The 12,474-nt window shown below is 52.3% G+C and overlaps 1 protein-coding gene across 1 annotated transcript; it reads left to right on the top strand.

Annotated features, from left to right (window-relative positions):
* The first annotated feature begins 2,194 nt into the window (after positions 1-2,194).
* On the top strand, positions 2,195-12,053 carry LRATD1 (LRAT domain containing 1). Its single transcript, XM_038749470.1, has 2 exons — positions 2,195-2,465; positions 10,872-12,053. The coding sequence occupies exon 2, from the start codon at positions 10,904-10,906 to the stop codon at positions 11,864-11,866; it is 963 nt and encodes a 320-aa protein (XP_038605398.1). The 5' UTR covers positions 2,195-2,465; positions 10,872-10,903; the 3' UTR covers positions 11,867-12,053.
* The last annotated feature ends 421 nt before the right edge of the window (positions 12,054-12,474 follow it).

Here is a 12,474-nt window from a genome sequence, read left to right as displayed (position 1 = left end):
CCTGTCCACCAGCCGACTCTCCCATCGCTATAGACGGCACAACCATCCTTCTTGTCTCACAAGTCCATGACCTTGACATTATCTTTGACTCCTCTCTCTCATTCAACCCACATATTCAATCTATCAAAAAATCCTATCCATCCAACCTTCACCACGTCACTGAAAGCTCCCCTTTCCTCTCCCTCCAAACTGCTACCTCCTTAACCCAAGCACTCATCCTATCCCATCTTGATTACTGTATCAACCTCGCTGCTGACCTCCCCGCCTCTTATCTCTCCCAGCTCCAGTCCATACTTCACTCTGCCGCCTGGATCATTTTTCTATATAAAAAAAAATACTCGGTATGGTGTTTCCCTTCTTCTCAGGAACCTCCTCAACAAAAAGAAAGTCCTTACCTTCAGCTTTAAAGTGCTCAATCACCTTGCCCCCTCCAAACTCACCTCACTACTCTCCCACTCTGCAGCCCACACACTTTGCTCCTCCAATGCCAGTCTACTCACTATACCTCGATCTCGATGCCAGCTTCTAGCCCACATCCTGCTTCTTGGCCTATAACACCCTTCCTTTTCATACTCGACAATTACTCTCCCCACCCTCAAAACCTTCCTGAAGGTACAACTCGATAAGCCCACATTTCCTTTGCTCCCAGTCCTTTCTGCATCGTCATTGATTTGCTTCCTTTATTCACCCTCCCTCAACCCCGAAGTACTTTTGTACCTATCCGTGATTTATTTACTTGTAGGAATGCCTATTCCCCCCTCTAGACAGTCAGCTCATTGTAGACAGGAAATGTGTCTGTTATATTGTTATACTGTGCTCTCCCGAGTACTTAATACAGTGCTCTGTATTTAATTAATTAATTATTTTAATTAAGCGCTGTGTATTAAATTTAGCTTTAATTCTATTTAGCTTTAATTCTGTTTGTCCTGACCACTTGACACCTGTCCCAATGTTTTGTTTTGTTGTCTGTCTCCCCCTTCTAGACTGTGAGCCCGTTGCTGGGTAGGTACCATCTCTATATGTTGCCAACTTGTACCTCCCAAGCGCTTAGTACAGTGCTCTGCACACAGTGAGCGCTCAATGAATACGATTGAATGAATGCATGAATGCTCTCCACGTAGTAAGCGCTCGATCATCATCATCATCATCAATCGTATTTATTGAGCGCTTACTATGTGCAGAGCACTGTACTAAGCGCTTGGGAAGTACACACTGGCAACATATAGAGACAGTCCCTACCCAACAGTGGGCTCACAGTCTAAAAGGGGGGAGATCATTATGATTGATTGATGAGTGTAGGAGGGAGATGGGAAAACTTGTAGAGAAATAAGGACTGAGTCTCAGGCATCTACACAATTCAACGGAAATCACCCGAATCCTATCCTACCTGAAATTCTGCCTAGAATAATCACATTACACATCCATTCGCTCGTATTTATTGAGCGCTTATGGTGTGCAGAGCCCTGTACAAAGTGAGCGCTTGTTTCCTGTGGGTGAAGCAGGGCAGTAAATGCCGGGGAGAGTACAATACAACCAACAATACAATACAATACAACCAACAATACGAGTCGGCCTATTCGTTCCCTGTCCGCCGGGAGCTTAACGTCTAGAGGGGGGCCAGACGATAGAAAAATGAGGGATGCGCGCCCAAGTGAGAACGCTTTATCATCTCTCGAAGATGCTCCGCAGCCAGGTGGAAGAAATGAGGACCGTACCCCCTACTATTCACGCTTCGATGGGGCGACAATCGGGGTGTGATTCCAATCGGCTTCGCGGCCTGTGTCATCTCAGCCGGGCTCCCAGCACCAGCGGGAGAGAAAAGGCAGGACGATGGCAGCAGCTTCACGGCACAGGGGAACCTGCTGCCTGGTATTTCTGCCTCTCCCTGGTCTGGGGGAAACCACCCCTCCGCCGGGCTCGGTGGAGGAGCCCCGTGTGTGCGGGAAGGGATGAGGGGAGGAAGGGGAGGATGGGTGGGGGAATGGCAGGAGACACCCAACTGAACGTGTGGACTCTGTCCCCGCGATTGACACCCCAAAGCTAAGGCTCCAGCGTGGGGAGGGGAGAGGTCCAGCCAATGAGCACCGCGCGGGGCGGGTTTTGGAGCTGGGGGTGGCTGCTACTTAGCATCGCCTCTCTGGTCGGGGCTGGCCGGGGGGGAGTCCAGTCCAGAGCCGGAGAGGACGGCCACCCAAAGAAGCCCGGGCCGGGGCGCAGTGAAGAGGGGCGCGTTGGAGAGGGGCGCATTGGAGAGGGGCGCGCTTGGCCCCCCAAAATCACATCACTTGTGGTGGTGGCAGAGGCGAACCGGCGTCCAAGCAGTAGTACCGGCACCCAAGCAGCAGCAGCACCGGCAGAAAGAGCGGGCTCAAACGCCAGGGAGGACGCCTTCACCTCCGCAGTACCGATGGGGACGGGAAGACTTTAAAAGGAGTTTTGCGTTTCCAGGAGCGGGGAGATCACGGGTACGGAGAGGCACCGGTTTGTTCTTTGGGGGTTTTGCTCCCTTTGGTTTTCCCCTCTCTCCTTCGGTCTGATTTTTTTGACCTGGCGATGGTGGTGGTGGTGGTAGTCATTTCTGGAACCCCCCCCCCCCAAAAAAAAAAAACAACAACAAGGAAACAATCCCCCCTTTCTTTTTGCCGTTTCAGGGCCGGTGTGTTTGTGAGCAATGGGCCGGAGGCAAAAGGCTCCTCCCTCCCTTGTTAAACGGCAGGATTTTCTCGTTTTTCGGGCGAAGGAGGCGACAGGAGTCGGAAGGGAAGGAAGGAGGAGAGTGAGAGAGGCAGGCAAGAGATAAAGGGGCATTTTGCAGCCGAGGGCCCGGTGAGCAGGAAAGCCCAGAGCTCTGGACAGTTTGAGTTTAACTCTCCAGGCGGGGACTTTCCTCGCAAACCCCATCCCACGGCGCCCACCTCCCTCTCCCCCGACTCCTGCCTCCTGCGGACATCCCACGGCTTTATTTCAGATTTTTATCTCCTGCCGCTCCCTGCGCCTTTTCTTCCTTTTTTCCTCGCATTTCGGGCAGGTCGGACGGTGGCCTCCTCCCCATCCCCACCCTCCATCCCCTCCCACCGGGAGAGGCCGACGAGGGTCAAGCGCTTAGTCCAGTGCTCTGCACACCGCAGGCGCTCAATAAATAGGATTGGAGGAATGAGGGGCGTGCGGTCTCCCGGCTGATCCTTTTTCGGGGTACCTTAGAGGAGTGCTTCGCACATAGTCAGCGCTCAACCAACGCCGTCATTATTATATCATGATTACCTTTCTCTCCTTTCCAACGCCGGAGGAAGGGTCCTGCCAAGAGAGACCGGCTGGGAGAAGGGCCTCTCCATCCCCCCTTCTTACCTCCTTCCCTTCCCCACAGCACCTGTATATATGTATATATGTTTGTACATATTTATTACTCTATTTATTCATTTATTTTACTTGTACATATCTATTCTATTTATTTTATTTTGTTAGTATGTTTGGTTTTGTTCTCTGCCTCCCCCTTTTAGACTGTGAGCCCACTGTTGGGTAGGGACTGTCTCTATGTGTTGCCAATTTGTACTTGCCAAGCGCTTAGTACAGTGCTCTGCACATAGTAAGCGCTCAATAAATACGAATGATGATGATGATGATGATGATGAGGGTGGAGGGATGGAGAGGTGGAGCGGAGCCCGCTCCTGGAAGCTTTGCCTGGGCGAGGTGGCGAGGGTAGAGGGGGGAAGACGAGGGCGGTGATTTTGCTTGAGGTCTGATTAAGCCCCAGAGTTTAGCGCACAGTGTCAGCGCTTAAGCAGGGTGGGGGGAGGGGGGAGAAGCAGCGTGTCTCGGTGGTAAGAGCCTTGGCGGTCAGGGGTCCTCATCCCGGCTCCGCCTCTTGTCAGCTGGGTGACCTTGGGCAAGTCACTTCACGTCTCCGGGTCTCAGGCCCCTCATCTGTCAAATGGGGATGAAGACTGCGAGCCCCGTGGGGGACAACCCGCTGACCTTGTATCTACCCCAGCGCTTGGCACATAGTAACAAATACCATCACTATCATCATCATCATTCTTATTATTGTTATTAGAGAAGCATTGGGGCTCAGTGGAAAGAGCCCGGGCTTGAGAGTCAGGGGTCATGGGTTCAAATCCCGACTCTGGGCCTCAGTAACCTCATCTGTAAAATGAGGATGAAGACTGTGAGCCCCCCCCCCCCACCGTGGGACAACCTGATCACTCTGTCACCTCCCCGGCGCTTAGAACATAGTAAGCGCTTAACAAATACCATCATCATCATCATTATTATTTGTTATTATTATTGTTGTTGTTGTTAAGAAATGGCACACGCTACTATGGTGACGGTGGTCCGGAGGAAGGCTGGGGAAACTCTGACTCGGCGGGGTGGGGGATGGCTATATTCATTCGTTCGTTCATTCAATCGTATTTATTGAGCGCTTACTGCGTGCAGAGCACTGGACTGAGCGCTTAGGAAGTACAAGTTGGATATTCATTCATTCATTCAATCGTATTTATTGAGCGCTTACTGCGTGCAGAGCGTTGGACTGAGCGCTCGGGAAGTACAAGTTGGATATTCATTCATTCATTCAATCGTATTTATTGAGCGCTGACTGCGTGCAGAGTACTGGACTGAGAGCTTGGGAAGTACAAGTTGGATATTCATTCATTCATTCAATCGTATTTATTGAGCGCTGACTGTGTGCAGAGCACTGTACTGAGCGCTTGGGAAGTACAAGTTGGCAACATATAGAGACGGTCCCTACCCAACAGCGAGCTCATATAGAGACGGTCCCTAGCCGCTAATAATAACAATAATAATAATAATAATAATGGCATTTCTTAAGCGCTTACTATATGCAAAGCACTGTTCTAAGCGCTGGGGAGTTTCCAAGGCGATCAGGTTGTCCCACGGGGGACTCACAGTCTTCAACCCCATTTTCCGGATGAGGGAACTGAGGCCCAGAGAAGTTGAGTGACTTGCCCAAGGTCACACGGCTGACAAGCGGCGGAGCCGGGATTTGAACCGAAGACCTCTGACTCCCAAGCCCGTGCTCTTTTCCACTGAGCCATGCTGCTTCTCTAATAATAATAATGGCCTTTATTAAGCGCTTACTGCGTGCAGAGCATTGGACTGAGCGCTTGGGAAGTACAAGTTGATTATTCATTCATTCATTCAATCGTATTTATTGAGCGCTTACTGTGTGCAGAGCACTGGACTGAGCGCTTGGGAAGTACAAGTTGGCAACATATACAGACGGTCCCTACCCAACAGCGGGCTCATATAGAGACGGTCCCTAGCAGATAATAATAATAACAATAATGTCATTTCTTAAGCGCTTACTATGTGTAAAGCACTGTTCTAAGCGCTGGAGAGTTTACAAGGCGATCAGGTTGTCCCACATGGGGCTCACAGTCTCAAGTCCCATTTTACAGATGAGCTAACTGAGGCCCAGAGAAGTGAAGTAACTTGCCCAAAAAGTCAACACAGCTGACAATTGGTGGAGCCGGGATTTGAACCCATGACCTCTAACTCCCAAGCCCGTGCTCTTTTCCACTGAGCCCCGCTGCTTCTCTAATAATAATAATGGCCTTTATTAAGTGCTTACTATGTGCAAAACACTGTTCTAAGCGCTGGGGAGTTTGCAAGGCGATCAGGTTGTCCCACGGGGGGCTCACAGTCTTCAACCCCATTTTCCAGATGAGGGAACTGAGGCCCAGAGAAGTTGAGTGACTTGCCCAAGGTCACACGGCTGACAAGCGGCGGAGCCGGGATTTGAACCGACGACCTCTGACTCCCAAGCCCGCGATCATTTCCACTGAGCCCCGCTGCTTCTCTAATAATAATAATAATAATAGCCTTTATTAAGCGCTTACTATGTGCAGAGCACTGTTCTAAGCGCTGGGGGGGATACAAGGTGAACAAGTTGTCCCACGTGGGGCTCACAGTCTTCATCCCCATTTACCAGATGAGGGAACTGAGGCCCAGAGAAGTTAAAAGTGACTTGCCCAAGGTCACACGGCTGACAAGTGGCGGAGCCGGGATTTGAACCGAAGACCTCTAATTCCAAAGCCCGTGCTCTTTTCCACTGAGCCCCGCTGCTTCTCTAATAATAATAATGACCTTTATTAAGCGCTTACTATGTGCAAAGCACCGTTCTAAGCGCCGGGGAGTTTACAGGGCGATCAGGTTGTCCCACGTGGGGCTCACAGTCTTCATCCCCATTTTCCAGATGAGGGAACTGAGGCCCAGAGAAGTTAAAAGTGACTTGCCCAAGGTCACACGGCTGACAAGCGGCGGAGCCGGGATTTGAACCGAAGACCTCTGACTCCCAAGCCCGGGCTCTTTCCACCGAGCCACGCTGCTTCCCAGAGCCCGGGCTTTGGAGTCAGAGGTCATGGGTTCCAATTCCGGCTCCGCCAATTGTCAGCCGTGTGACTTTGGGCAAGACACTTCACTTCTCTGGGCTTCGGTTGTGAGCCCCCCGTGGGACAACCTGATCACCTCGTATCCTCCCCGGCGTATATGTATATATGCCTGTACATATTTATTACTCTATTTATTTATTTAGTTTACTTGTACATATCTATTCCATTTATTTTATTAGTATGTTTGGTTTTGTTCTCCGTCTCCCCCTTTTAGACTGCGAGCCCACTGTTGGGTAGGGACCGTCTCTCTATGTTGCCAACTTGCACTTCCCAAGCGCTTAGTACAGTGCTCCGCACACAGTAAGAGCTCGATAAATACGATTGACTGATTGATTGCTCTGCACATAGTAAGCGCTTGATGATGATGATGATGGCACTTATTAATAATAATAATAATGATGATGGCATTTGTTAAGCGCTATGTGCAAAGCACTGTTCTAAGCGCTGGGGGGGGGGGATCCAGTGTGATCAAGTTGTCCCACGTGGGGCTCAGCGGAAAGAGCCCGGGCTTTGAAGTCAGAGGTCATCGGTTCAACTCCCGGCTCTGCCACTGGTCAGCTGTGTGACTTTGGGCAAGTCAGTTCACTTCTCTGGGCCTCAGTTACCTTCTCTGTAAAATGGGATTAAGACTGCGAGCCCCACGTGGGACAGCCTGAGCACCTTGTAAATTCCCCAGCGCTTAGAACAGTGCTTTGCACATTAGTAAGTGCTTAATAAATGCCATCATTATTATTAATCCCCAGTTTTACAGATGAGGTCACCGAGGCTCAGAGAAGTTAAGTGACTTGCCCAAGGTCACACAGCAGACTTGTGGTGGAGCCGGGAAACCCCTGACCTCAGACTCCAAAGCCGGGGCTCTTTCCCCTGAGCCACGCTGCTTCTCTATTAAGCGCCCACTGTGTGCGAAGCAATGTTCTAAGCGCTGGGGAGGTTACAAGGTCATCATCATTACTGTTGCATCATTGCATCAGGCAGAAACTCCTCACCCTGGGCTTCAAGGCTGTCCATCACCTCGCCCCCTCCTACGTCACCTCCCTTCTCTCCTTCTCCAGCCCAGCCCGCACCCTCCGCTCCTCCGCCGCTAATCTCCTCACTGTACCTCTTTCTCGCCTGTCCCGCCATCGACCCCCGGCCCACGTCATCCCCCGGGCCCGGAATGCCCTCCCTCTGCCCATCCGCCAAGCTAGCTCTCTTCCTCCCTTCAAGGCCCTACTGAGAGCTCACCTCCTCCAGGAGGCCTTCCCAGACTGAGCCCCTTCCTTCCTCTCCCCCTCTTCCCCCCTCCATCCTCCCATCTTACCTCCTTCCCTTCCCCACAGCACCTGTACATATGTATATATGTTTGTACATATTTATTACTCTATTTATTTATTTATTTATTTTACTTGTGCATATCTATTCTATTTATTTTATTTTGTTAGTAGGTTTGGTTTTGTTCTCTGTCTCCCCCTTTTAAACTGTGAGCCCACTGTTGCGTAGGGACCGTCTCTATGTGTTGCCAATTTGTACTTCCCAAGCGCTCAGTCCAGTGCTCTGCACACAGTAAGCACTCAATAAATACGATTGATGATGATGATGACTGTCTCTATATGTTGCCAATTTGCACTTCCCAAGCGCTTAGTCCAGTGCTCTGCACACAGTAAGCGCTCAATAAATACGATTGATGATGATGATGACTGTCTCTATGTGTTGCCAATTTGGACTTCCCAAGCTCTTAGTCCAGTGCTCTGCACACAGTAAGCGCTCAATAAATACGATTGATGATGATGATGACTGTCTCTATGTGTTGCCAATTTGGACTCCCCAAGCGCTTAGTCCAGTGCTCTGCACACAGTAAGCGCTCAATAAATATGATTGATGATGATGATGACTGTCTCTATATGTTGCCAACTTGTACTTCCCAAGCGCTTAGTCCAGTGTTCTGCACACAGTAAGCGCTGAATAAATATGATTGACGATGATGATGACTGTCTCTATAGGTTGCCAATTTGTACTTCCCAAGCGCTTAGTCCAGCGCTCTGCACACAGTAAGTGCTGAATAAATACGATGGATGATGATGATGACTGTCTCTATAGGTTGCCAATTTGGACTTCCCAAGTGCTCAGTCCAGCGCTCTGCACACAGTAAGCGCTCAGTAAATACGATTGATGATGATGATGACTGTCTCTATAGGTTGCCAACTTGTACTTCCCAAGCGCTTAGTCCAGTGCTCTGCACATAGTAAGCGCTCAATACGATTGATGATGACGATGACTGTCTCTATAGGTTGCCAATTTGCACTTCCCAAGCGCTTAGTCCAGTGCTCTGCACACAGTAAGCGCTCAATACGATTGATGATGATGATGACTGTCTCTATAGGTTGACAATTTGCACTTCCCAAGCGCTTAGTCCAGTGCTCTGCACACAGTAAGCACTCAATAAATACGATGGATGATGATGATGACTGTCTCTACAGGTTGCCAATTTGGACTTCCTAAGCGCTTAGTCCAGCGCTCTGCACACAGTAAGCGCTCAATAAATACGATTGATGACGATGATGACTATCTCTATATGTTGCCAATTTGGACTTCCCAAGCGCTTAGTCCAGCGCTCTGCACACAGTAAGCGCTCAATAAATACGATTGATGACGATGATGACTGTCTCTATAGGTTGCCAATTTGGACTTCCCAAGCGCTTGGTCCAGTGCTCTGCACACAGTAAGCGCTCATACGATTGATGATGATGATGACTGTCTCTATGTGTTGCCAATTTGTACTTCCCAAGCGCTTAGTCCAGTGCTCTGCACACAGTAAGCGCTCAATAAATACGATGGATGACGATGATGACTGTCTCTATGTGTTGCCAATTTGGACTTCCCAAGCGCTTAGTCCAGTGCTCTGCACACAGTAAGCGCTCAATAAATACGATGGATGATGATGATGACTGTCTCTATAGGTTGCCAATTTGGACTTCCCAAGCGCTTAGTCCAGCGCTCTGCACACGGTAAGCGCTCAATAAATACGATTGACGATGATGATGACTGTCTCTATAGGTTGCCAATTTGGACTTCCCAAGCGCTTAGTCCAGCGCTCTGCACACGGTAAGCGCTCAATAAATACGATTGACGATGATGATGACTGTCTCTATAGGTTGCCAATTTGGACTTCCCAAGCGCTTAGTCCAGTGCTCTGCACATAGTAAGCACTCAATAAATACGATTGATGATGATGATGACTGTCTCTATAGGTTGCCAATTTGGACTTCCCAAGCGCTTAGTCCAGCGCTCTGCACACGGTTAAGCGCTCAATAAATACGATGGATGATGATGATGACTGTCTCTATAGGTTGCCAATTTGGACTTCCCAAGCGCTCAGTCCAGTGCTCTGCACACAGTAAGCGCTCAATAAATACGATTGATGATGATGATGACTGCCTCTATAGGTTGCCAATTTGGACTTCCCAAGCGCTTAGTCCAGCGCTCTGCACACGGTAAACGCTCAATAAATACGATGGATGACGATGATGACTGTCTCTATAGGTTGCCAATTTGGACTTCCCAAGCGCTCAGTCCAGTGCTCTGCACACAGTAAGCGCTCAATAAATACGATTGACGATGATGATGACTGTCTCTATAGGTTGCCAATTTGGACTTCCCAAGCGCTTAGTCCAGTGCTCTGCACATAGTAAGCACTCAATAAATACGATTGATGATGATGATGACTGTCTCTATAGGTTGCCAATTTGGACTTCCCAAGCGCTTAGTCCAGCGCTCTGCACACGGTAAGCGCTCAATAAATACGATGGATGATGATGATGACTGTCTCTATAGGTTGCCAATTTGGACTTCCCAAGCACTCAGTCCAGTGCTCTGCACACAGTAAGCGCTCAATAAATACGATTGATGATGATGATGACTGCCTCTATAGGTTGCCAATTTGGACTTCCCAAGTGCTTAGTCCAGCGCTCTGCACACAGTAAGCACTCAATAAATACGATGGATGATAATGATGACTGTCTCTATAGGTTGCCAATTTGGACTTCCCAAGCGCTTAGTCCAGCGCTCTGCACACGGTAAGCGCTCAATAAATACGATGGATGACGATGATGACTGTCTCTATAGGTTGCCAATTTGGACTTCCCAAGCGCTTACTCCAGTGCTCTGCACACGGTAAGCGCTCATACGATGGATGACGATGATGACTGTCTCTATAGGTTGCCAATTTGGACTTCCCAAGCTCTCAGTCCAGCGCTCTGCACACAGTAAGCGCTCATACGATGGATGATGATGATGACTGTCTCTATAGGTTGCCAATCTGGACTTCCCAAGCGCTCAGTCCAGCGCTCTGCACATAGTAAGCGCTCAGTAGATACGATCGATTGATTGTTGCCATTGGCAGGTGTGATTTATCTGTTTTCTTCCCGTTTTGTCCTTTCTTTTCCCCCCCACCCCGCCCTCCTTCTCCCCGACCGGGCCGCCCCGCAGCGCCCGGGGCCCGGGGCCTCGCCCGGTCCTTGATGGGCAACCAGCTGGACCGCATCACCCGGCTCAACTACAGCGAGCTGCCCACGGGGGACCCGTCGGGGGTGGAGCCGGACGAGCTGCGCGTCGGGGTGGCCTACTTCTTCTCGGACGAGGAGGAGGAGGAGGCGGAGGAGCAGCAGCAGCAGCAGCAGCAGCAGCAGCAGCAGCAGCAGCAGCAGATGCAGCAGCATCACTGGGGCCCGGGGAGGGCCCTCCCGAGCCCCCCGGCCCCCGGGTGCGGCCTGCGGCCCCTGCAGCCGCCGGACCCCCGGGAGACGCAGTTCTCCGCCTTCAGGGGGGACGAGTGCATCTTCTCCAAGGCCATCGGGGGCCCGCTGGGGGCCGACCTCAGCGTCCACCCGGTGGCCGCCCTGCAGGACCTGTGCCGGCCGGGGGACCTGCTGGAGCTGCTGCTGCGGCCGGGGGAGCCGGCGGAGCCGGGGGAGCGGCCGGAGCCCCCGCACTGGGCCGTCTACGTGGGCGGGGGGCAGATCGTGCACCTGCTGCGGGGCCAGATCCGCCAGGACCGGCTGGCCGAGGCCGGGGCCGGCCGCGTGGGCCGCCTGGTCACCGGCTGGTACCGCTTCCCCCCGCTGGTGGCCGAGCTGGTGGTGCAGAACGCCAGCGGACACCTGGGCCTGCGCCGCGACGAGATCTGCTGGGCCGACTCCGAGAGCTTCGCCGCCTGGTGCCGCTTCGGCAAGCGCGAGTTCAAGGCCGGCGGCGAGGGCCGGCCCCCCCGCGCCCGGGACCCCGCCGCCGCCGCCGCCGCCGGCCCGCCCCCCGCCGCGCCCAGCCGCTACTGCCTCCGCGCCCACCGCCGCGGGGACGCCCGCGTCCACACCGCCTGCTTCCACCGCCTGGAGGACCTCATCCGCGAGAAGCGACGGATAGACGCCGGGGGACGCCTCAGGCTCATCCAGGACCGGGAACATCGGCTCAGGGCCAAGGACTAGCCCGGGGGAGGACTGGACCCCCCTCGTCCAAGATCTCATGTCCGGCTCGCCCTCCCGAATCTCGTGCCCATCCCCGACAACCTCCCCGTCTCCGGCCCTCTCCCTCCTCCCAGACCTCGCCTCCATCTCTGACAACCTCCCTCCCTCTCCCCGTCCGTCCTCTCAGATCTCACGTCCCTCTCTGACAACCTCCCTCCCTCTCCCCGTCTCTCTCCCTCCTCTCAGATCTCACGTCCATCTCTGACAGGCTCCCTCCCTCTCCCCGTCCCCTTCCCTCCTCTCAGATCTCATGTCCGTCTCTGGCAACCTCCCTTCCTCTCCCCATCCCTCTCCCTCCTCTCAGATCTCAGGTCCATCTCTGACAACCTCCCTCCACCTGTCCCTCTCCCTCCTCTCAGATCTCACGTCCATCTCTGACAACCTCCCTCCCTCTCCCCGTCCCCTTCCCTCCTCTCAGATCTCATGTCCGTCTCTGGCAACCTCCCTTCCTCTCCCCGTCCCTCTCCCTCCTCTCAGATCTCAGGTCCATCTCTGACAACCTCCCTCCACCTGTCCCTCTCCCTCCTCTCGGATCTCAAGTCCATCTCTGACAACCTCCCTCCCTTTCC

Source organism: Tachyglossus aculeatus, chromosome 1 (genome assembly GCF_015852505.1).
Source record: "Tachyglossus aculeatus isolate mTacAcu1 chromosome 1, mTacAcu1.pri, whole genome shotgun sequence".
Lineage (NCBI taxonomy): Eukaryota > Metazoa > Chordata > Mammalia > Monotremata > Tachyglossidae > Tachyglossus > Tachyglossus aculeatus.
Note: the sequence above shows the minus strand (reverse complement) of the source record. Positions and strands in the feature narration are given on the sequence as shown.